The sequence below is a fragment of the Falco rusticolus genome, chromosome 13 (assembly GCF_015220075.1).
Source record: "Falco rusticolus isolate bFalRus1 chromosome 13, bFalRus1.pri, whole genome shotgun sequence".
Classification (NCBI taxonomy): Eukaryota; Metazoa; Chordata; class Aves; order Falconiformes; family Falconidae; genus Falco; species Falco rusticolus.
Genome location: NC_051199.1, coordinates 19,885,800 through 19,909,509, shown reverse-complemented (window position 1 = coordinate 19,909,509; position 23,710 = coordinate 19,885,800). Strand labels below are relative to the sequence as shown.

Sequence of the window (23,710 nt, the reverse complement as noted above, 5' to 3'; positions counted from 1 at the left end):
GATGAACCCTCCCAGGCTGGCGCAGGGCATATCCCAGCCCCCAGCCCGGCCACCATCACCAACCCTTGGGGTTGCCAACGTCAAACTGGAGGGTGGCACCTAGGCAGTGAGAACTAGCCCGTTCCCGGTCCCGCAGCACCAGCCCAGCAGTGCGACAGCTCCGTCTTTCCCTGCACCAGTTCTTGCCACGAAGGTGCCATGCAGTGCCGTGGAAAGGAGGGTGAGCTCAGCCCTGCCGGCTGCCCCTGAGCCCGTGGCAGTGGTGAGACGGAGGTCCCAGCAGCCAGCCTGCCATGCTGGAGCGCCTTGCTCGAGGATTGCCAGTGCCAAGCTCTGCCCGTGTGCCCATCCGGAGCGGGCCGAGCCACCGCGGCCCAGCAGGCTCAGCAGTGAAGACCGGAGCCCACCTTCCACCCCTGTGGCTGGCAGTGCTGGGACACTGAGCAGCACCACGGTAAGGATGCGCTCCCTGCCAACTTCAGGGTACCCCTGGTGACCCCAACAGCAGCGAGGTGCCTTGTCACCCGTAGGCAACCACGGGTCCCCCTGTGCCTTCAATGCCAAGACCTCAGGCACTCTGCCCCCCAGACCTGGCCATGGCCATGAGCCCGGGGGCTGGCTGTCCACAGTACCCCCTGCGCGGTCTTCCCTGCCCCAGCCCCGCTGCCCACATCCCACCGAGGGGAACCGGGCGGAACCGTGGTCCAGTGGCAGTGCCAGCCCCTCGTGCCCGGGGGAAGAGGGACCAACGTGTCCCGGGGCAGCCGTACCCGCCGTCACCCCACGCCAGCCTTTACCTCCCACCCGCCCCCGCCGGCTGCCCACGAGTGCCCTCCTCAGCCGGGAAACCTGTGGGCAAGGAGCACGGGTGGAGGGGCCGCCGCCGCAGGGCAGAGCCCCCGGCCGGACACCCCCCAGCCCCTGCCCGGCGCTCGGTGCTCGGCGCTGGCTGCCGGTGCCGGGCGCTGCCGGTGGAGGCGGAGCGCGGCCGGTCCCTCCCCCCGGGCAGTGCCCCGGCCCGCCTCGCACGGCCCGGGAGGAGCCGCCGCCGCGGGCACCGGCATCGGCACCGGCAGGGCCAGGAGCGGCGGCACCATGGCCTCCGAGAGCGAGGCGCAGCGGGCGCTGCAGTATGAGCAGACCCTGGTGAGTGCGGCCGGCACCGGGCGCCGGGGGGCTCCGGGGGGCTCCGGGGGGCTCTGGGGGGCTCCGGGGGGCACGGGGCGCGGCGGCAGCCTAGGGGAGGTGGGCGGTTTGGGAGTGCTGCCCTGTTTAGGGCGGCGGTACCCGGTTTGGGGTGCCGTCTCCCGGCTGTGGTTGGGTAGGACATGGGGACGGGGTGCCACCCCACAGCCCCCCCCGGCGGTGGAGGAGCCTGAGCCCCCACCCCAGGGCAGAACTTCTGCATGCACCTCATTCCCCCTCCCCCCATCACTGAGGGGGAGATGCGGGACTCCCAGGGGCACTGCCCGGGCACCCTTCACCCCCCTGTCTGCACGTCCTCAGCCCTCTGCCCCCAAGATAGTGTATCTCCCCCACCTTCAGCCTTAGCCCCATGTTTGCGACTCCTTCCCCTCCGAGGCCTCCCTGCTGGCACCCAGGTGCCTGGCTGTCCCGGGGGTGTCCTCCCTCCCCACTGTGCCTGCGGCCCCTCCAATGCCCGTGGTCCTTGGACACCCGGGCAAAGGTGCTTCTTCCTGGCCTCCCCTTGGGATGGTGACCGGGGTGGCTCAGCAAATGGGTACTTTGCCCTGGCAAAGGCATTCAGACAGGCAGGGCCGGGGAGGTGGGCAGGGAAGCGGTACCCGTGCTTCTGCCCGAGTCTGCCGGGAGCCTGAGTCAGTCGCTGTGAGTGGGGCCGGCCCTGCTGAGGCTTACCCACCTGGCGTGTGGGCACGGGGTAGTGTCGAGGCACTGCTGCGCCGGGCACCCTCTGCAATGTCTTCCCAAGCACCCAAAGTCCTTGTCTGGGGGCTATCCCTCAGTGCCCACCCCAAGCTGCCCCTTCCCAATCACTGTTGGGTGGCTGTGGGCCCCCACCGGCCATGGGAGCCCTGGCTGTGCCGCCAGCATCTCCACAATCTTACCCACCCCGCGGTGCCCCGCTAGCAGAGCTGAGCTGGGGAGCAGGGGGGGCACGAGCAGGGGTGCACAGCACTGTCCGATGTGCGCCGTGGGGCACCTTCCCCACCCACCCCAGCACCAGACTGCCTCCTGGGTGCTGTGTCCGCAGTGGGTGGGCACAGAGGTCAGCCCAGCCAGGCATGGCGGGACAGAGGAGCCTGCGGGCAGCGTGGGAGGCGAGAGGCACGCTGGGCAGCCTTGCACGGCGCCGGCAGGCAGACTTTGTCCTCCTTTGCCCCGGGCGGGGTAGCACCCCTGCCCTGGGTGCCCCAGGGTGCCCATCCCCAGGGTGCCTCCCTGTGAGAGGCTGGTGAAACTGCCTGGGGCTCGTGGGTGAGGCTGGGTGCAGGCTCCTGTCCCACAGCCTCACGCCAAGCTTTTGGGAGCTGCCTGGGTACATGCCGGGCAGCAGGGGTGCCCAGCCCTCCCCAGCGCATCTGAGCCAACATGAGTTCGTGCCAGCACCTGCCAGGAGGGTCAGAATCCAGCTGGAGCCTGGCACGGGCTGGTCCAAGCCAGACTGCCCTGGGGACAGCCCTGGGGACAGCTTTTGCTGCCCATGTCGACTGCCGGGGCTTCACAGCCAGACTGCAGGGCTGTGCCCAGCTGTGCCCAATGAGCCCCATCCCCACCCCACATCCTTACCCCTCCGCCACCCCAGATTTCACCAGCTGTGGCGTGCCATGACTGTGGTGCTAGTGGGGGCTGGCACAGCACCAGCCCTAAAGGTCTTCCTAGGCCACGGTGTTGCCTCCCTGGGGACCCTATGCTGGGTGGGTGCCCATAAGAACCCCCAGTTCTGCCAAGGGTGCTGGTGTGCATGGCAGCCCCGGTGCCCCCTGCATGCCAGGCTGCCATGGTGGGGACCAAAGGGCCCCCAGGGCAGGGGATTAAGCTTGACAAACTGCCCTTGTTCACTGTGGAGCGGCTCAGGGTGATTAGAGCCTGGCTAAGACAGGCAGCGTGACAAACACCCCCGGCCTACGCCTGCCCACTGCCAGCCCAGGGGACCCCACACCCCCCTGCCTTTAAATATCTGCCCCCCAGATCACAGTTCTGGGGGAAAAGTTGGCTGGCATCAGCCATGTGGAGGTGGGTACCGCTGCCAGGCAAGCTCGGTGCTATGGGACAGGGTGGCACGGGGACACGGCAGCATCAGATGCCAGCGCCTGCCCCAGGCACAGCATCGCCTGGGTGCAGCAGGCACCGCGGGCTGGCACTGCCCAGGGCTGTGGCATAGCCAGTGCCTGCAGCACAGGAGCCCAGGACTGACACAGCGGCCTTGGCCCCTGCCCATGTCCCTGGGTGCCCCCCGCCAGGCCCCCCCGTGCCCGCTCCCTGCCTGCCCGGCACTGTGATTGTTCAGCTGCTTCGTGGCGGAGGCCGGAGTCCCGGGGCTGTTTGTGTTTCAAAAGGCTTTTGTGGAAAAATAACCAGAGCGGGAGGAGGAGGAGGAGGAAGGAGAGAGCCCACCGCTGGCCTTCATCACAGCCCCACGGCCGTCCCAGGGTTGCGGGCACAGCAGCTGTGCCTGCCCAGCACAGGGCAGCCCCGGGGTTCCATGTCCTGCCTGCAGGGCTGTGGCACAGGGCAGAGGGGTGGCACAGAGTGGCGGGGTGGCACAGGGTGACAGGTGGCATGGGGTGGCACAGCCCCTTTGCTTGCATCCCTGTTGTTGCCGGTGGGGTTGGCTGCAAACAGGGGGCAGAGGGGGATCCCCCCCCGCCCCCGCCTAACCAGGCTGGAGACCCTGGGGCTGGGCATCCCCCTGGTGCCCCATCACCTGCAGTGCAGCATGGCAGCCCCTGGCACGGCTCCAGGGGGTGGGCATGGAGCCAGTTCGAGGGACACTCAGCCTGGGGGTGCCCCAGTCCTGGCCGGGGCCAGCCATGGGGCAGCAGCGGGGCTGGGGGAGGCAGGCGCTTGGCAGGGTGACAGCACTCCTCAGGGTGCCGGCCTGTTTCGTGTTCCAGAGGAAACAAGCTTTGCCCGAAGGGAGCCTTTGAATGCAGGACCCCGTGCGGGGCTGGGGTCCTCCTGGCAGCCAATGCTGGATCCGGCCCCCCGAGGTGGCTGTGCCGGCATCCCCACCCGCCTCATGCCTTCCCCCCAGCACATTTCCATAGGGAGAGGAACTGCTGAGCCTGTGCTGAGCAGGAGTTTGGGGTGAAATCGCTGCCAGGAGGGGGTCAGCATGGAAATTAACGTGCCCTCTCCCTCCCTGCTTGCCTCCCTACTCTCCTTCCCGCTGCTGAGCACAACCCAGGTATTAGACAGCAGAGAATCCACCCGGCGCCGCTCTGGCTGCTTTCTGCTCCCTGCCAAAGGGACCTGGGCAGGAGTAATGCCCCGTGAGAAACGTACCTTCATGCTGTCCCCACGGAGAGCTGGCACATGCCAGCAGGCCAAGGGGTGTAAATGGGACCAATGGGTGTAAATGCCCACGTGCCAAGCACAGTGCCCACCCGTGTCGCTGCCCCCGCGCCGGGCGCCAGCCCCGGCCATGCTGCAGAGGCAGGCGCCCCGGCTGGGCAGCCACGCGCTGCACTGGCACAGCACGGCGGGTGGGCACACCATCGGCATGGGGCTCACGTCGCCCCGACGTGGGAGCCTGGCAGGGCCCCCGCAGCCCTGAAGTCTCCCTTTGTGCCGGGCCAACCTCTGGCACTTGGCATTCAGGTCGCGCTGGGGGGAGTGAGGTGGAAACCAAGCAACCGAGTCCTTGGCAGTGCCCTCCAGCGCGGGACCAATGCCCCCAGCTCGGCGGGGAGGACGGGCACAAAGAGCTCCTGGCTGGCACGGCGGGCACTGCCAGGGCCACCCCCCTGCCACAAGGGCCAGGCCACGTGCCATGCCACGGTGAGGCAGGAGGCAGCCGAGGAGGAGGGGGTGCCCCCTACGTGGGCACGGAGCCACTCACACCTCCTGCTCCCTAAAACCCCCTCCTCACAGCCCAGGGACCACTCTGTGCCCAGTGCTCTCCCATGGGACTGGGGGTACACCCTGCCCCCCACTGCCCTCCTGCCTCGCTGCTGTCAGCTGAGACTGGCCAGCTCGTGTCACGTGTGGCCTGCTGAGGCAGCCTCCCAGGGGGGCATCCCAGCCCTGCTTTTAGTGATGCTGAGGGGAGGCTCCCGCAGAGTGCCAGCACAACCTCAATACCAGCCCTCAGAGAGTCTCCTGGCTGGGCTGGCTGCGCTCCCATCACTGGAGGCCCTTCCCTACCCTCTGCCAGCCCAGCCCGGTGCCTGGGGCACCTGGGCAGGGCCAGAGACTGGTACCAGCAGTGCTGGCTGCCTGCTCTGGGGGTGTGGGCGAAACGATCGCCATGATCCCCACACACCTTATCTGCCCAGCCCCCTCCCATCCCCCGGCGGGCAGCCAGGGACCCCCAGAGGCACGGCAGCTCCTTCCCTTGGGGGTGCCATGGCTGCCTGTCCCCTCGCCTGGTGTGCCCTGGTGCTAGGAGGCCATGCCAGCCTGTTCACTGCTCCTCTGCCTCAGTTTCCCCACTTGGGCATAGGACCAGGGGTGTCAGCACCCCAGTGACACCCCTGCTCACTTCTCCTCCCACAGATGTATGGGCGCTACACGCAGGACCTGGGCACCTTCGCCAAGGATGAAGCAGCCCGGCTGCGGCTACAACAGGGGCATGGGGAGGGGGACACGCCCCGGCCCCGCCGCCCCTCAGAGCTGCTGGAGTACACCCAGGGCCGCTGTGCCCCTTGCCGTGGTAAGGGCCGCTGGGGACAGGGACATGGGGGGAGCGTCAGTGGGCACAGCCCCATGGCAGCACATGGTCGGGGCACAGCTGCCCACCGTGCCACGGTGGTGGCGGGTAGAGTTTCTCTGGCTGTCATGGGACACCGGCGCCGAGGACAATGCCACCTGCCCGACGGGCAGCAGGGACACAATGGCCCAAAATAGCCGGGCATGCCGCGGGGACCAGGGGCCCCCAGCCCCTCCGCCTGGGGCTGTGCCAGGGGGGCTGTGCTTGTGGGAGGCGCATGCCCAGCAGCACTGTGTGCAGCTATGCAGCCTGTCATTCCTGCCCGCTGGTAGTTGCGGCAGGGCTGTGACGGCTGGGCACGGTGGTGCTTCTGCACCGGAGGGTGCTGGTAGTGCTGGGTTGGTGCAGCTGGTTGTAAGCATTGTGTCCCTGTGTGCCCATCCCTGGGGCACCTGGCCCTGAGCCTGTCCTTGTGCCCACAGTCTGCGCCTTGCAGTGCCAGCGGTTCTTCATCTCCAAGGTGGGCGAGGACTGGGTCTTCCTCATCCTCTTGGGGCTAGTCATGGCACTGGTCAGCTGGGCCATGGACTTCGCCATCGCCACTTGCCTCCAAGGTGAGTGGGCATCTGTGGGCTTCTGGAATCATGGTGGGGCATGAGGTGGCTGTGCCACAGGACCATACCATGCCCCTTGCCACTCGTGACCCACCTGGCTGGCTGTGCCCACAGCCCAGAAGTGGATGTATGGGGGCCTGGACACCAACATGCTGCTGCAGTACCTGGCCTGGGTCACCTACCCCACCGTGCTCATCACCTTCTCTGCTGGCTTCACCCAGATCCTTGCCCCCCAGGCCGTGGGTAGGGCACCCAGAGGGTTGCCTGCACCCTAACAGGGTGTGCCCTCCCTGGGGCTGTGGGTTGGGAGCTGCCTGGGTGTTCTCCTGAGCTATGAGGGTTGGGGATCCTGGAGGTCTTCCAAGGGCTAAGAGCTGGTTTTCAGAGGGTCTCCTGGGGGCTATGGGGTGGATGTCCTCCTGAGATATGGGGCTGGGGGTGTTCCAAGGGCTATTGACTGGTCTGCAGAGGGTCTTCTGTGAGTTAAGGGGTGGATGTCCTCCTTGGCTATGGGGCTAGAGGTCTTGGGAGTCTTCCTAGGGCTAAGAGCTGGTCTTCAGAGGGTTTTCTGGGGGCTGTGGGATTGGGGTTCCCTCAGGGCTATGGGCTGAGCTGTCCCTGCACAGCCATGGGGCTGTTCCTGCCAACTGTACTGTGGGGAGAGGTATCTCTGGGGTCTCCCTATGGCAGCGGGGTGTGGCAGAGCATCAAGGATCCCCCCCAGAACTATGGAGCAGGGGCTCCCCAGTGTCCCCCCTCCATGGCTGTGGGTCAGGGCTGTCCCTGCGGTGCCAGGCTCAGGGATCCCCGAGATGAAGACCATCCTGCGGGGTGTTGTGCTGAAGGAGTACCTCACCCTCAAGACCTTTGTGGCCAAGGTGATCGGGCTGACGTGTGCCCTGGGCAGCGGCATGCCCCTGGGCAAGGAGGTGAGGGCAGTGCCTGGGGCGGGGTGGGCAGGGGGCCATGGTGGCGGGGCACTGTCCTCAGCCCTTGTGCTGTCCCTGCAGGGTCCCTTTGTCCACATTGCCAGCATGTGTGCAGCCCTGCTCAGCCGCTTCCTATCCCTCTTTGGAGGCATCTATGAGGTAAGCAGTGCAGGCTGGTCCGGGGGGGACTCCACCTGTGCCCCCCAGCAGGTTGGGCAGTGCCCACTCACCCCCGGCTTACCTGCAGAATGAGGCAAGGAACATCGAAATGCTGGCATCTGCCTGCGCCGTTGGTGTTGGCTGCTGCTTCGCCGCCCCCATCGGAGGTAGGGTCACCCCGGGCCCCCTGCACCCCCACACACCTCCCACCCTGGCACCGGGGTCTGCCCGGTGAGGCAAGCAGGACCCCCAGGACAGCTGGCAAGGGAGAGGGCAGTGCTGCTCAGCAGGGAGGAGGAAGGGAGGAGCAGGCACCATCCTCCCGGAGGTGTAACATCTGCTCTCGTCCTCTCCCCTGCCGCCCTGCGCTCCAGGGAGCTCCCCACTCCAGCCCTGCTGAGCTCTGCCCGTAGGTTGGTGATGTGTCTGACTCTCTCCTTGCCCTTTGCCTGTTGCACTGCCCCAGCTGTCTCTCTGTCCATCCGTGTGCGCCCCACCCCACCCCAGTGCCACCTGCCATGTCACTGCTTGTGTCCCTGCGCTACCCTCTCGCTCGCGCTGACTGCTGCTCCGCTGTGCCCACTGTGGCCAGCTGGGGATGGGCCACGTGCTTTGCCAGGGAAGCCCTTGAACTGCCCCATAGCATGCCCATGGGGCCGGCCGGGCCCCTGCGGGCCGTGCACGAGCGTAGGCTCGGGGGGGGGGGGGGGGGGGGGAAGCATGCCAGGCACCAGGGGTCCGCCTGGGTTTCGCCGCCTCCCTCGTGCACTTCTCCCCGGTGCCAGGGGTCCTCTTCAGCATCGAGGTCACCTCCACCTTCTTCGCTGTCCGCAACTACTGGCGTGGCTTCTTCGCCGCCACCTTCAGTGCCTTCATCTTCCGTGTCCTTGCTGTCTGGAACAAGGATGAAGGTACCTCCAGTGGGGTGGGGGGCACAGGGTCCACCCCACCCAGCCCCGCTGACTCCTGCCATCCCTCAGAGACAATCACGGCGCTGTTCAAAACCCGCTTCCGCCTTGACTTCCCCTTTGACCTGCAGGAGCTGCCCGCCTTTGCTGTCATTGGGTGAGTGTGGCCTCCCCTGTGCCCATCCCATGGCCCCAGGGATGGCCGGGATGGTGGCACTGGTGATGGCCATGGCGGTGGTGGCAGTGGGACACGTGGATGCTCATCCCTTTTTTCTGCCCAGGATCGCCAGCGGCTTCGGGGGTGCGCTTTTTGTCTACCTCAACCGCAAGATCGTGCAGTTCATGCGCCGGCAGAAGACCATCAACCGCTTTCTCATGAAGAAGTAGGTGCCTGGTGGTCCCTGGCACCAGGGCGGTGGAGCTGGGGCTGCACCGACCTCACCCCCCACCCCATGCCACCCCGTCAGGCGCCTGCTCTTCCCTGCCCTGGTGACACTGCTCATCTCCACGCTGACCTTCCCGCCTGGCTTCGGACAGTTCATGGCTGGCCAGGTACCCACCATGGGGTGGCATACCAGTCCCCACCCCGGGATCATCACCAACCCCAGCTGACCCCTGCCCATCACCAGCTCACCCAGAAGGACACCCTGGTGACACTCTTCGACAACCAGACGTGGGCCAAGCAGGGGCTCAGTGATGAGTTCGAATACTTGGGCATCCTGGAGGCCTGGCGCCACCCCCGCTCCAATGTCTTTGTCACCCTTGTTGTCTTCATCCTCATGAAGGTGCGTGCCTCCTGCCCCTGCCATCCCCAGGATGCCACCAGGAGGCTCTGGGGAGGGGGTCCTGGATGCCCACCAGGGAGGTGCTAGACGCTTGCCAGCAGGGCGGCACTAGGAGACACTGGGTGGCTGTTCTCAGAGGCTACCAAGGTGTTGGCTGGGTGCTGCTGATATGCCATCAAAGAACTCCTGTCTGGAGCCGCCAAGGTGCCAGCAGGAGGTGCTGGCAGGGTGCCATCAGGTACCACCAAGGAGGTGCTGGCAGGGTGCCCTCAGGTGCCCCCAGGGAGGTATGGCCACGTGCCACCAGGGAGGTGCTGGCCAGGTGCCCCCAGATGCCACCAGGGAGGTGCTGGCAGGGTGCCCTCTGGGAGGAGCGGGATTGCCCCATGGCACGGTGCTGTGCCCATGTGCTCCTCCACACCAGCTGGCTGTGGGGCACGGCAGGGGCAGGAGGCAGGGCTGGGCTGGAGGTGGGGGTCAACTAACAGGTCTCTGCAACCTCCTTGCAGTTCTGGATGTCAGCCCTGGCCACCACCATCCCAGTGCCCTGCGGAGCCTTCATGCCTGTCTTCGTCATTGGTGAGAGCCTGTACCCTGCACAGGCATGGCGGAAGCAGGGAGCTGCCTGCCAGCCCATGCTGGGGCACCCATGGGTGTCCCCCGGTGTCCCCTTCCCCAGCAGCACCAGGGCAGAGAGAGGGCATGAGGCTGGGGTGGGTGCCGGGAGAGCCCCTACACCCTCTCCCAGCCCCTCTCTGTGGGCAGGGGCAGCCTTCGGGCGCTTGGTGGGGGAGAGCATGGCAGCCTGGTTCCCTGACGGCATCCACACCGACAGCAACACCTACCGCATCGTGCCGGGGGGCTACGCTGTGGTGGGTAAGCACCGGGCTGGCGCAGGGACACTGTGGTGGGCATCACTTGGAGATGCTCCAAAGGAGCCAGTGGGTTCCCCAGGGCTGAGGTGGTATCCCCAGGTACTGGGGGTGACACCATCACTGGGGATGTCCCTGGGAGGTCCCAAGGGCTCTGGGTGTGGTGGATGTCCTAGGGGTGGGGACCTAGGGTGGGGAGCCAGCCTGGCAGGCAGCACCTGACAGCCACCCCTGTGTCTCCCGGGGATGGGCACAGGGGCAGCTGCACTGTCAGGTGCCGTCACCCACACGGTGTCCACGGCCGTCATCGTCTTCGAGCTGACAGGGCAGATCTCGCACATCCTGCCTGTCATGATCGCCGTCATCCTGGCCAACGCTGTGGCCCAGAGCCTCCAGCCCTCCCTCTACGACAGCATCATCCGCATCAAGAAGCTGCCCTACCTCCCTGAGCTGGGCTGGGGCCACCACGAGTCAGTGTGTCCCCCTGCCCTGTCCCCAAGCCCCTCGCCAGGCACAAGGGGAGGGGGTGGCATCACTCTGAGGCCACTGTTCACCCTCCCTGGGCAGGAAATACAACGTGCGGGTGGAGGACATCATGGTGCGAGACATCCGCTACGTCACCCTCAACTGCAAATACCGCGACCTGCAGCACGTCTTGCACAGCACCAAGATGAAGAGCCTGCCGCTGGTGGAGTCAGCTGGTGAGATGTGGGCAGGGGGCTCTGCTGGCACCCACCCCAGCCATGCAGCGTGCCAGGATGGGGGGGTGAGGGTGGCAAAGGGGACATCGGGAGCCAACATGGCCCCTCACTGCCGCTGCCAGAGTCCATGATCCTTCTGGGCTCCATCGAGCGGGCGCAAGTGGGAGCCCTGCTCAGCCACCAGCTCAGCCCCCAGCACCGGCTCCAGGCCCTGCGGCAGAAGATGCTGGCCGAGGATGGGCACCGGCTCTCTGATGCCAGCATCCGCTTCCAGGTGAGGGGGGTGGCCGCTGCGGGGGCTGTCGGGCCAAGGTGCCCCCTGCCACCATCCCTCCACCACCCCGTCCCCCCACAGATCAGCACGGAGGCCTCCTCAGGCGCCCCTGCCCACACTGCCCTCCGCAAGCCCCTGAAGCCAGCACTGAAGCGGGTGCCCAGTAGCCCGGCTGAGAGCCCCCCGGGTGAGTCTGCACCCGGCTCCCCCAGCCCCCCCTGCACCTCCCCGCTGACACCCGCTCCCTGCCCACAGCTGGCACCACCGAGCACACCGGCATCGCCCTCAAGAGCCTCTTCTGTGCCAACCCCACCACAGAGCCCACCGAGGTGAGCACCCAGCCCTGCCTGGTCCTGCCTGGCCCTTTCTACCTGTTGCCGTCCTTTCCCATCACTCCCATCCCTTTCCATCCCTTCACACCCCTTCCCGCTCCTGCGCGTCCCTGCCCCTTCCAGCCCATCCATCCCACCACTTTCCATCCCTTCTCATCCCTGCCCTATCCTGCCCACCCCTGCCCATTCTCGTCCCATCCCTTTCCATTCCTGCTCAACCCGTCCCGTCCCTGCCCATCCTTGCCCATCTGTGTCCCTGCCCATCCCTACCCATCCCCGCCGTCCCTGCCGTCCCTGCCCCTGCGGTGGCTGCCCCTGGCCATGCCCTAACGCCGCTGTCTCTCCCCGCGGTGCCAGGCCCAGGGCACAGCCTATCGCAAAGCCAAACGCGTCCGTGTTTCCATCATGGTAAGCTGCGGCCAATTGCAGGCTGGGCACAGCTCCTCTCAGCCAATCAGAGGCCAGTATGGATTATAGGAACCAATCAGGGTGCTGGCAAGATTCTGTTTGGCCAGTCACGTTTGGCCTGTGTCTATGTAGCCAATCTCGGACTGTCCTGATCCTGCTCAGCCAATCAGTGTGTGACTTGCCAATCCCAAACCTTCCTGGCGAATCATGGCCTTACCCGGAGCCTCTCGGCCAGTCATGGCCATGGGATTTGCCCCACTTTGCTCAGCCAATCATGGCACAGCCTGTGTTCTCTCCACCAATCACAAGCTTGGCTCGTCCCACCTTGGCCAATTGGGGTGTGACCTGCATCCTCTCAACCTGACCTGCGAGCTGCCTGCACGTGCTGCCTGCAGTGCCCTGCTCCCTGCTGCCTGCGCCCTGCCGGCTCCTTGCCTGTAACCAGCGTGCAGGCAGGCTGCCTGCTGCCCTGCCAGGCTGCTCATGCTTGCCTCTTCTGCAGGAGGAGATGGAGCTGGGTGACAGGATGACCCCGGCAGAGGTGAGGGGGTGCACCCAGGTGGGCAGGACTCTCCTGCCCACAAGCACCCAGCAGACCCCAATGGGGTGCCAAGGCCTGAGTGGGCAGGGGGTAGGGATGCGTACCCCCAATGTCCCTGTAACACTGGTTGCAGGGAGTCCTTTACACACCCCCGGGGGCTGTGCCCCTCACCCTGCCCCATGGCATTCCCCCCACAGATCCTGGAGTGGGAGGAGCAGCAGCTGGACCAGCCAGTGGACTTCAGCAGCGCCAAGATTGACCCCGCACCCTTCCAGCTGGTGGAGCACACCTCGCTGCACAAGGTGCACCCGCACCCCCCTTGACCCCCGCCCAGACCCCCCAGGCCCTCAACTCAGCCCCCTCTTCCTGCAGACCCACACCATCTTCTCGCTGCTGGGCCTGGACCATGCGTATGTCACCAGCATTGGGCGCCTGGTGGGCATGGTGTCCCTCAAGGAGGTGAGCGGGGTGCAGTGGGGCTGGAGGGGCCCAAGGGTGGGGGCACCCAGAGCCACCTGCCCATGGGTTTGGGGTGCCCACAGCTGCGCAAGGCCATTGAAGGCTCGCTGACAGCCAAGGGGGTGAAGGTACGCCCACCGCTCGCCAGCTTCCGTGACAGCACCGCCAGCGCCAGCGAGCCTGACACCACCGCCCTGCACCAGCTCTGGGACCGCCACCAGCACCACACCATGCCCCGTGAGGCCGGACCTGTGGGCGACGATGATGACACCCCCAAAGGCCAGTGAGACAGGGTCCCCCTGTGTGTCCCCAGGTGCCACAGGGACCCCCAGAACCTGCAGGGGTATGCCCACCCTGTGCCCACTTGTGCCAGGCTCGGCATGGGGTGGGCACCCTCAATCCATTGCTGCTGCCCCTCCCTGTGCCAGGGGCTAGCTAGGTGCCCCCCACCTCCCTGCCAGCTCTTGGGGCTTCCCACTTTGCTACCTCTGCCTCCGCCAGCCCCCAGTGCCCCCCAGCATAGCCAGCACCCCCATGGGCACCACAGTGTCCCTGCTCAGGGTGGCACAAGGGGCAGAGGGGCATCAGGTTGGGGTGCCCACGGGGACATGGGTGGGCACTACCTCCCTCCTCAGCATCTCATGGCTGGGAAGGGGGGTCCTTACCACCTCTCCGCTGTGCACCCCTCCCCACCCCATGTAAATACAGAGATTTTTATATTAATTTAATAAAAGGACTTTATAAACAGAGCCAGAGTACCAGGAGCCTGGAGGTGGGAAGGGGGCATAGCCAGCGGGCACCAGCCAAACCTCACCATGGTGCCAGGGTTGGCATCACTTGGGGCACGAATCCTTTCCTTACCCAGCGCCAGCTTACAGCGTGGCCTCGCTGCGGTACAGCAGCTGCGGGGGCTCACCGGGGCGGGTGCTGGTATGGCGCTGGGCAGTGATGACCAGCGTGCCAGCCTCGGTGAGGGTGCAGCTCACTGACAGCGGGTCCGTGTCCTCAGGCAGCTGGCACTTGTGGGTGAAGGTGTCGCAGACAGTGCCATCCTCAGCCACCTGTGGGGAGGCAGTGCCAGCATGCTGGGTCAGGGCACGGCAAGGCACAGCATGGTGGTGCACAGCACATTCCCAGTTACTCCAGTGCTAGTGATGGGGCAGCTCCCAGTCACCTCAGCTGCAGCAGGGAGCTCAACAGGGCAGTTCCCAGTTAACCAGTGACACCACTGCCAGCAAGGACTGTTCCCAACTGCCCCATCACCACCAGCAAAGAATGCAAGGGGGCAGGAGTTCCCAGTTGCCCCATTCTCAGGGAGGACAGTGCCCAGTTACCCCAGTGCAGGAGAGGCGCAGTGGAGCAGGAACTACCTGTTGTCCCATCACTGGAGGACAGCCCCCAGTTACCCCAGTGCCAACAGGGGCCATTCCCAGTTAGCTCTCACTGCAGGAGAGGGTGCCACAGGGCAGGACCCCCGCTGCTGCATGGCCAGAGCAGGGTCAGAATGGATATGCTGTCCCCCTGGGGCGTCTCACCTTCTCAGCCTGGATGGCAACGTGGCAGTTGGAGATGGTCACCACGATGTCAGGGGGCTTGAACTGGCTGACGTCGGCCACCACCTGGTAGGTGTCACCCTGGGCACGCACCCAGGTGCCCAGGCTGCAGGGACACATGGCTCCTGGGGACCCTGTGAGCATCAGGGGGCTACCAGGCACAGGGGCATGGGACCCAGGGGCTGAGGCAGTGTGGGAAAGCCTGGTGACACTGGGAGGGGTGGCTGGGGGGTAGCAAGTGGCACTGGAGGTTTGGGAACATTGGAGGTGCTAGAGGGTTGCAGGGGGAACTGGGTGCCCCAGGGGTATGGGGTGGTACTGGGTGGTCTGGAGTGGGAGTCTGGGGGTAGCAGGAGGCACCGGGGGATCTGGGGCACCCGAGGGCACTGGGGGGTGGTGTCTGGGGGGGCACTGGACAACCTGGGGACAGCAGGGGAATGGAGCAGGAGGCTGGGGACACAGAATAGCCAGGGAAATCCGGGGGGAGTGGGTTGGGGGGTGCACTGTGGTTACTGGTGGGCTCTGGGTGTGTACAGGGAAGTGGGAGGCTAGCAGGGTACTCTGAGGGGTCTGTGGCTCAGTGGGGCTGAGGACATAAGGGCAGCCAGGAAGGTCTGGAGGGGTGGGAAAGGGGGATGGGGGTGGTTCTGAGGACACTGGGAGGCTCAGAAGGGTCTGGGGAGGGGGCAACTGGGGACCTGGGGGTATGCACAAAGGGACTGGACAGGGTGGGGGCTGGAGGACAGCCCAGAGACCCGTAGGACAGTTGGGGGGCAGTCGGGCTTCCCCTCTCAGCCCTCCTGGTCTATGTTGAGGGGTGTCCCACACCACGCCCAAGCACAGGGCAGTTGGATAGTCCTCGGAGGGACCCTCCCTGGGGTAGCAGGGACCCCCACGCCCCCATCCCCATTACCTGGGTACCCGAAGACCTCGTGTGCCCGTGCCCCGAAGGGTCCGTGCCGCCGGTCCCCCTCGAAGTGGGGCTCACCATGCCCCTGGCCGTAGGCACGGTACATGGGTGCTGAGGCAAGCGAGGCCGTGGCTCCTGCTGCCCGCGCCCCCCGGGCCCCGGCACTGGGGAGGGGGCCGGCTGCCTGCCACCACCAGATGCCCATAATTAGGCACCCCGGCCCCAGGAATGCGAGATAAGGGCCGAGGCCTCGCCATCACCCTGCGGGGCCGCGGGGAGGGACGTGTCGCCACCGGCAGCCTGCCACCCCCGGCCCCCCGGCGAGGAGTTGCCCCCCACCCACAAGAAGAGGTGCCTGCCACAGCACTCACACGATGGACTTTATTTGAGACCTGGCGGGATGGAGGGGGGGTGCCGGGGTGTGGACACCCCATGGGCACCCCCACGGGCACCGCCACAGCAGGACGGGGGGCTCAGGCAGCTCCCACGGGTATGCACACACGTGCACATGCACATACACTCGAACGCACGCACGCACACGTGCACACACACACGCAGAGCATAGCCCCCCCCCCCCCATCTGCAGGCACCCTGCGCCCCCCAGCCCATCCTGGTGCTGTGGGGAGCATCTGCTGTCCCCAGAAAGGGGATGGTGGCAGGTGACAGGGAGCCCATCAGCATGGCTGCCCCCTGCACCCCCTCACAGCTTGGCCATGCAGAGAGAGGGGGGCCAGCCCCGTGCCAGGCACCCCGCGGCAGGGAGGGAGAGTGGGTGCTGTGCCCGGTGGAGGCTGATGGGCAGTGCGGGGGGGTGCATGGGAGCAGAGGCATAGCTGGTGCTGGGGGCACCCCAGGGTGCGGGGCTGGGGGGGCTGTGGCCGGGCTGGGCGAGGAGCAGCATGCAGCGGGCAAGCGGCCCCACAAGAACACGTGCCATGCGGGAAGCGGGGCGCAAGCATTGGCAAAAAACTGGCATTCCTCCCCCAAACGGCGTGCCCGGACCCCTGGCACGGCCCTGGGGACCCCCGAGCCGGGTTGCCACCCCCAGCCAGGATGGGGGGGCTGTTTGCCCTTCATGTAGGCACTTGGTTCCCTGCTAGGGGTGAGTGACTCAGGGATGGGGACATCAGTCCCGCTGCCTCCCCCCTCTCTCCACCCCACATTGCCCCACAGCAGACCGGAGGGGCCCTGGCTGGGCTGAGCCCCCTGCTGCGGTGCTGGTTTGGGGGTGCTGTCGCTGGTGGCCCAAAGCCCCCAGCCTGGGGGCCTGTGCCCACCCGGCCCCCACCCAGCCCCACAGTCTCCCCATGCCAGCCCCCCACAAGTACAAAAGTATAGAAAGCCCCCGACACGGCGGCACATTCACAGCGCCTCGCCCCCCCGCTGGCCCTGTGCTCCAAGACAGAAGTTCACAGTTTAAAACTCGGTCCGATAAAAGCTGGCTGGGGAGAGAAAAGCCCCCTGCTCCCCAACCCCCCCCAGCCGCCCTGAGCCGAGGGTGCCAGGCACGGAATGGGGGCACCACAGGGTGCTCGGAGAGGTTCAGCCATGCCAACGGGGCAGGGGGGGCTTGTGCCCGAAAGGGAAGCCCAGGTGGGGTTTGGGGGGGAACATGCGAAGAACCAGCCCCACTGATTCAGTCCTGCCAGTTCTGGGGGCACATCTGGGCATCAGGGCAGAGGTCGGACCCCCTCAAGCCCTTCCCTGCGCCCCTTCCCCACTCTCATGCAAAAATCCAGGAGGACAACGATGTGGCCAAGCAGGGCCAGGGCACGGCGGGGCACACTGGCTGGAAGGGGAGCTGCGGTGGTCTCCCGAACCCCCCCTGCACCCCGATAGCGAGGGGGAGCAGCGGTAGGGCCTGTCCCTCGCCCAGCACAGGGTCCGGCCAGAGGGTTGTGACAGGGGGGGCTGGACCCCCGCCCGGAGAGGCAGGGCACCCCAGGGGGCATCAGGGCTCTTCGGCCTCCTCCTCCTCCTCCAGCGATGCCACCCCAGAGGAGGCGACGTCGGAGACTTTCCGGCGGAGTGGGAAGTCCTTGCTCAGCACCACCTCATCCTCAGTGGGTGAGAGGCAGGCTTCGGCGTAGGACACGGAGTAGAGGGAGTCCTGGCACCGGAGCCGTGCCAGGCCCTGCAAGGCACTTTGGCTGGCCGGGGCAGGCAGCTTGGGCAGCAGCAGGTCCTCGCCCCCAAGGGAGCCCAGCAGTTTGGCAGTGAGTTCGGAGGGGGACACCATCTCCAGGCTGCAGAGGCTGGAGCAGAGAGTCTCGGGGGAGAGGGTGTGCGATGAGTCGCTCTCGGGCTCGCAGGAGCCGTGCCGCACGCCCAGCTGGCACAGGTGGCCCTGCAGTAGGTCTCGCAGCAGTGCACTGGCAGGCACCGTGCCGGGCAGCTCTGCAGGGAATCGGGATGTGCAGGGTCAGTCCAGGGCTGATGGCATGAGGGGCTGCCAGGTCCCCACTGCCCTGGGCCCCACAGGAGGGGAGCAGTGGGAGGGGAGCTGCCCCACAGCAGGCACCATGCCCCCTTTGCCCGCAAATTGCTGCGTGTGTGGCACTGGTGACAACCAAAGGAAAAGCAAAATATGCTCTGGCACTGGGGAGGGTGTCACATTGCAGGGCTTCCCCATCCCTGGCATGGGCACTGCTTTGCCATGGTGCCAGGCAGGGGCCCTGCCTCGTAAGGGGGTGGCCGGGCTGGGGAGCATGGCCAGGCATCAGGCACCCCATTCCTTCAACCCTTGGCACCAACAGTGGGACACCAACACCCACACTAAAACACGGCGGGTGCCTGCTCCCCGTGGCACTTACCACTGGGCTGGGAACTCTCTGTGGAGGGCATGAAGTCCTCATCGTAGGATTCGTCATTGGAGTCATCCCCGTCCACCGATGACCAGGCTCGCAGCTTGGCCTCAGCAATGGCAAACTGCTCCGCCACACCTGGCAGGGGACATCCACAGGTCACGCATGCACTGGGACGTGCCCCAACAACCCCCTGCCCCAGCATCCCTGTGCCCACAGTGCTGTGGCACCAGTGGATGGATGAGAACAAGCAGCCCCACCACCCCTGCCCCCAGCCGCAGCGGGAGATGTGCCCGCTGGCCGTGCCCTGCGCGGTGCCCACCGGCAGCGAAGCGTGCCTCCTGCTCGCCCTCGCTCAGGTGGCAGTAGGAGCTGAAGGCGCTCTCCAGGGCAGCTGGCGGCTCCACAGGCTTGCACCAGCCCTTCCACTCGATGAGGTGGGCAACACGGCCCTGCGCCATGGCCGTTGGCTTCGTCACGTGCTCCTTCACCACCTGCGAGATGCCTGCGAGATGTGCCCCTGCGTCAGCACCCCCTGGACACCCCGAGTCCCCTCCATGGAGCCCACGACCCTGGGACCCAGCACCCCCCGCCTCCAGCCCTTGAGACATGACACTTCTGTGCCCTCCTCTGGGGTACCGCCAGGGACCCCAGGGACACCTTAAGCCCTCCAAACCCCAGAGGAGTGACCCCAATGCCTGCCCCAAGAGGCTCAGCCCCCTCGGCCACAGGAGACCCCCCCTTCCCTGGATGCTCCCACACACACTCCTGCGCCCTCGGGCAGGCGAGCAGTTACCGTGCAGTGAGGAGCGGGCCAGGGCAGCAATCTCCTGGATGGTCAGCGCGCGCCGTGACTTGGGCAGCATCTCGACAGTATCCTCAACATTGACCTGCAGGAGCGGGCAGGGGTGTCACAGCCCTGGGCCACACTGCCCGCCCCTTCCCTGCTGCCTGCCACTGCTCCCTCTCTGTCAACCCCATGGCCTGGGAGGAGGCTTAGCCCTGCTTGGTGCCCACCCCATGAGGTCGGTGGTGTCTGTGCACACACGTGTGTTACAGACACACATGTGTTACAGGCACACATGCACAGGCATGCAGAGGGATGGTTACAGCCACTACATGTAGGGCAGTGGGTATATCCACACCTGCACCTGTGTGCATACCTCCATAGGCTGTTAGTACACCCCTATGCTGCTGTTACATGTACATACATCTTGCACTCATAAGTGCATGCACATACATACACGCACAGACGTGCTCGGTGCACACACGTGCCTACTCACGTAACCACGTGTACACACACAGACACTCACAGACATGCAAGACCATAAACACACACGTGCACTTGCTACACACACATGCACACACACACATCCCCTCACTGCAGGGGCCCTTCTCACTATGCACATGTGAACTCACCACATGCACACGTGTGCTCACTGTGCACAATCCATGTGTGCATGTACCGCACACACACACTTGCTGTACACACCTGCACAGGTGCACACGCACACACACACGTGTGCATGCCCTGTGCTAGCTGGTGCCAGTGTCTGTCCTCTCCAGCTTGTGCATGTGCACACACACACACACATGTGCGTGTGCAAGGCCACCATGGCCAGGCTCCCCAGTGCCCGCTCCGAACATCCCGCTGCATGTCCCCATTGCCTGTCCTGGCTGCACCAGGCCTCAAGCCCATGGCCACGGGGGAAGCGATGCAGGATTTGGAGGCGCGCAACAAATTGCATTGCCATGGCAACGAGGCACCGTGGACTGATTTCTCCCAGGATACAGCCCGGCTTGCAGCTGACGTCAGAGCAGCCCCAGAGCCGGCTGCTTGCTGGCAGGGCCGGGTGGGCAGCAGAGCAGCGGGCACCAGAGCCCCCCGCTCCCCCGGCCATGGCCAGGACAGGTGCCCCACCGTGGGGTACGGCACACGAGGACCCTGGCTGGGCACGGTGGGGCTTGGTGGTACCTGGAGGAAGTCCTGGCTGTCGAAGGAGGCCTGGCGCACCAGGCGGGGCAGTGGGCGAGCAGCACTCAGCGGTGACAGTGCTTTCACCTCCTTCCACTCCACGCACAGCGTCGTGTCCACAGCCACTGTGGGAAGAGCCAGGGCCAGTGTCAGCACCTCTGTCCCCACATCAGCCCCCTCAGCCTCAGGGCAGCAGTTTCTCGCCAAATCTGAGACCAGACACAACTCGTTGCAGGGCTGCCCCGGAGCAGCCAGGTGCTGCGGCACAAGTGACTCAAGCCCGGGCAACTCTTCCACCTGTGTCAGCGGTAACGCAGGGCCACAGCCTGGCACCGGGGACCGGGCGCCTGTCCCGGCTTGGCAGCTCTTTAGGGAGGGGTGGGGGCAGCTGGGCCAGGCTGAAGGGGACGGAGCGGGCCAGGCGCTAGGTGCGTGGAGAGAGGCGGCACTGGGCCATGCTGGGGAGGGGCTGGCATTCCTTCACCATCTCCAAAATCCCCCTTCCCAGTTCCACATCCCTGGGGCCAGAGGGAGAGGAGCAAAAAGGGATAGGGGGGGATAAAAGCACCCACACTCTACCTCCACCACAACAGCCCAATCCCCTGGCACCAGCACCCCACATGGATGGGTCCCCAACACCTCGGGCACTGACTCCCAAGCACAGAGTCCAGGCAGGGTCCCCTGTCACTGTGGCCCCTAGGCCAGGCCGGTTCCCAATGGCCAAGGCAGGACATTCCTGAGGAGCCTCATTCCCCCTTCACCAAGGTGGGCCGAGCTGATGTAAACTGGCTGTAAGGGGGGGATTTGGGGAGCTGAGCAGCGCTCCTGCCAACCCCTATCTGTGGGTAGCCCCTGGCTCCCGGGGAAGCTGCAGATGGCATCACCCCCACCCCCAGCTGTGGGCAGGGGCACCCCGTGGTGGTGCCCCAGCATCAACAACCCTACCACCCTAGCAACAACACCCCCAGCACCCTCCAGCATGCCTGCAACACCCCCAGCACCGTCCCAGCTCCCAGAACACCTTCGGATCATAGTCACAGCCCCCATCCCTCCTGCAGCACCCCCAGGACATCTGTGGCACCCCCACAGCACCCCTGCAGCACCCCACACCCTGCAGCCCACCCCTGCTAGCCCCCATATCTCCTCCAATAGCCCCCCAAACACCTCTGTCCCACTTATAACACCCCCATAAGCACCCCAGCCCCACAACCCCTTCCCAGCCCCCTGCACCCCACACACCACCCACCAGCTCCCCTAACACTGCACCCCAGCCCCTCCAACCCCCCCAACCCCTACACATCCTCGCTCTCCATCTCCCCATGCCCCCTGTACCACCAAGCTGCCCCAGATCAGCATCCCCAGCCCCCAGATCCCGACCCATTCATAGCTCCCATCCCCCTATACATACCCGAGTCCTCCAGAGCCCTCAAGCTCCCTGTATCCCCCCAAACCCTCTGTGCTCCCCTCCCCACCTTCATACCTCCCCACATCTCCCAGCCCCCATAGCTTCCCAAACCCCACAAAGCACCCCACACACCGCTCCCCCACCCCCTAGACCCTCTCAGCTCCCCACGTATCCCCAACACCCTCACTGCATCACCCCACGCCCCCTACAGCAGCCTCCCCACAGCCCCCGCGCCCCCAGCACCCCCCTCCCCCAAGTCCCCCTCCAGCCTTCATACCCCCAGATCCCGCACGGTCCCCAGACCCGCCCCCCGGTCCCAGCCTGGTGCCGCTCACCCACCGATGGTGGTTTTGGAGCCGATGCAGCCCATGCTCCCGGGGGGGCCCCGGTGCGGGCACTACCGCCAGCGCCGCGCCGCCCGCATCGCCCCCCGGCCGCATGGGCGGCCCCGGGCAGCGCCCGCGCCCCGCCGGAGGCTGCTGCCGGGCCGGGCCGGGCCGCGGTGGCGGAGCCCCGAGCGGTGCGGAGCCGGGCCGTGGAGCTGCACGTCGAGAGACGTCACTGCTGGGGGAGGAAGAGGAGGGAGAGGGGGAGGCGGGAGGGAGGGGAGGGAGATGGGGAGGAAGAGGAGGAGGATGGGGAGACGGAGGGAGGAGGGAGAGGAGGGGGAGGAAGGGCGGGAGGAAGAGTGGGATGAAGAATGAGGAAGAGGAAGGGAGGTTAGGAGGAAGGGGAGATGAGAGAGGGGAGAAGGGGGATGAAGGCAGCCGGGGAGGATGAAGAAACAGGGGGGCTGAAGGAAGAGGAAGAGGGGGATGGAGGAAGAGGAGGGGGGCGCGGGGAGGAGGAGGAGGATGGGCGAAGGAAGAGGAGGGGGCTGAGGAGGAGGAGGGGGAGAGGAAGGCCGGGCACCGCGGAGAGCGCCGTGCCAGCACCGCGGACAGCGCCGCCCCGCCCGGCCCCGGGGCACCACCGCCCCCAGGGACCCCCGGCTCCGCGCGAGCCCCCGGGGGGCACAAGGGGCAGGGCCAGGGACCCTCCAGCAACGCGGCACCCCTCAGCACCAGGCCTGCCCATGAAAGGCGGGGGGACTGTGCCCCCGCCTGCCCCCCCCCCCCCCCCCCCCCCGCGGGGCTGGCAGCGCCGTGCAGGAGAGGGCACACAGCCCACGCGTGCTGGGGTGCTGGGGGTCCCGCCTCGCGGAGCTGGGAGTGCACAGGTGGGCACAGGCCCTAGGCATCACCTCCGATGGCACCACATCGACCTCCCCTGCAGGAGATGCAGGCCAGCGCCGATGCCAGGCTGACAGGTTAACCTGCAGCCAAAGGAGTCTGTTCATTCTGAAACCTACTGACAGCAATTAACGCTGCGGTACCTTCTCCCTGGCACAGAGGGGCACGGGAGTGCACTAATGGGGTGCCACCCTCCCCCTTGGCAAGCAGGGCACTGGAGCAGCCCAAGGGGCTCCCTCTTTACTCACTCCTGAGCATGGGGAGCTCCTGGCCAGTAGCCACCCCCAGGCCCTGCTGGCCTTTCCCTGCCAGCTGCTTCCCAGCATCGGTGCTGCCAGGGCTGCAGCTCAGGCCGCTCAGCCTCCGATCTGGGGAACCAGCCTCCCGTTAATTGCTCTGTACCCTCTGGGCCACAGCCAGGGTGACTCAGCAAGAGGCAGCCCAACACGGCAAAGCCCAGAGCCACCCCAAGGGGGGCCAGCTCCTGTCCCTAGCAGGGAATCCTCCAGCCTTTCCCTACCCCACCTGCAAGACAAGACAGGAGGGTGCCAAGAGAAAAATGCCCCCCAAGAGGGAAGTTGTGAGGGAAGTCCAGCACATAACTCTCATCTCCCACCCCAAGGCAGAGACAGAGGAAATGGCACAGGTCCTGCCACTCTGTGCCCATAGGAAAAGGGATGCTTAGGGACAGCGAGGCTCTGCTCCGCCGCCAGGGCGCTGGCAGGGCTGCCTGCTCCACCACAGACACCCTGCGCCAGGCAGCGCTGGCAAGAGGGGTCCCAGGCGGCCTGGCTCCAGGCACGTCCAACCCCCTTGCCACCCTCCCAGCCCCAGGGTGGGGGGGTACCTACCCTCTGCCTTGGGGTGCCAGGGGAGGCTGGCCCCTGCTTGGGCTCTAGGCTGGCACCCCCACACCAGCCTGGGCACAAGGGACATGGGGCGGCAACAGCGGCACACGGGGCATTATTTAGCAATGTTCTTTTATTTCCAGTTTT

General features: G+C 66.1%; 3 protein-coding genes across 5 annotated transcripts; 1 reads left to right on the top strand and 2 right to left on the bottom strand.

Moving 5' to 3' along the window:
* Window positions 1-1,032: 1,032 nt before the first annotated feature.
* Window positions 1,033-13,579, top strand: CLCN2 (chloride voltage-gated channel 2). Of its 3 annotated transcripts, XM_037407557.1 has the most exons (24): window positions 1,033-1,146; window positions 5,701-5,857; window positions 6,337-6,468; window positions 6,583-6,711; window positions 7,264-7,397; window positions 7,479-7,556; window positions 7,645-7,723; window positions 8,342-8,467; window positions 8,537-8,621; window positions 8,746-8,847; window positions 8,932-9,016; window positions 9,094-9,249; window positions 9,759-9,828; window positions 10,015-10,125; window positions 10,378-10,591; window positions 10,689-10,822; window positions 10,945-11,096; window positions 11,178-11,283; window positions 11,352-11,425; window positions 11,786-11,836; window positions 12,339-12,377; window positions 12,575-12,679; window positions 12,750-12,836; window positions 12,920-13,579. In XM_037407557.1, exons 1-24 carry the CDS (start codon window positions 1,096-1,098, stop codon window positions 13,121-13,123), a joined length of 2,661 nt encoding a protein of 886 aa, XP_037263454.1. In that variant the 5' UTR covers window positions 1,033-1,095; the 3' UTR covers window positions 13,124-13,579. The 3 variants fall into 3 exon arrangements, with proteins under 3 accessions (XP_037263454.1, XP_037263455.1, XP_037263456.1); XM_037407558.1 differs by lacking the exon at window positions 11,786-11,836; XM_037407559.1 differs by lacking the exons at window positions 11,786-11,836; window positions 12,750-12,836; window positions 12,920-13,579 and having other exon boundaries at window positions 11,178-11,287.
* Window positions 13,580-13,708: 129 nt separating this feature from the next.
* LOC119156982 (heat shock protein beta-7-like) lies at window positions 13,709-15,559 on the bottom strand. The gene is made up of 3 exons (XM_037407463.1): window positions 15,303-15,559; window positions 14,372-14,523; window positions 13,709-13,897 (listed from the first exon to the last, which is right to left on the bottom strand). The coding sequence occupies exons 1-3, from the start codon at window positions 15,502-15,504 to the stop codon at window positions 13,709-13,711; spliced, it is 543 nt and encodes a 180-aa protein (XP_037263360.1). The 5' UTR covers window positions 15,505-15,559.
* Window positions 15,560-15,905: 346 nt separating this feature from the next.
* On the bottom strand, window positions 15,906-22,125 carry FAM131A (family with sequence similarity 131 member A). Its single transcript, XM_037406096.1, has 6 exons — window positions 21,823-22,125; window positions 20,079-20,203; window positions 18,900-18,993; window positions 18,426-18,608; window positions 18,113-18,241; window positions 15,906-17,696 (listed from the first exon to the last, which is right to left on the bottom strand). Exons 1-6 carry the CDS (start codon window positions 21,851-21,853, stop codon window positions 17,251-17,253), a joined length of 1,008 nt encoding a protein of 335 aa, XP_037261993.1. The 5' UTR covers window positions 21,854-22,125; the 3' UTR covers window positions 15,906-17,250.
* Window positions 22,126-23,710: the final 1,585 nt, after the last annotated feature.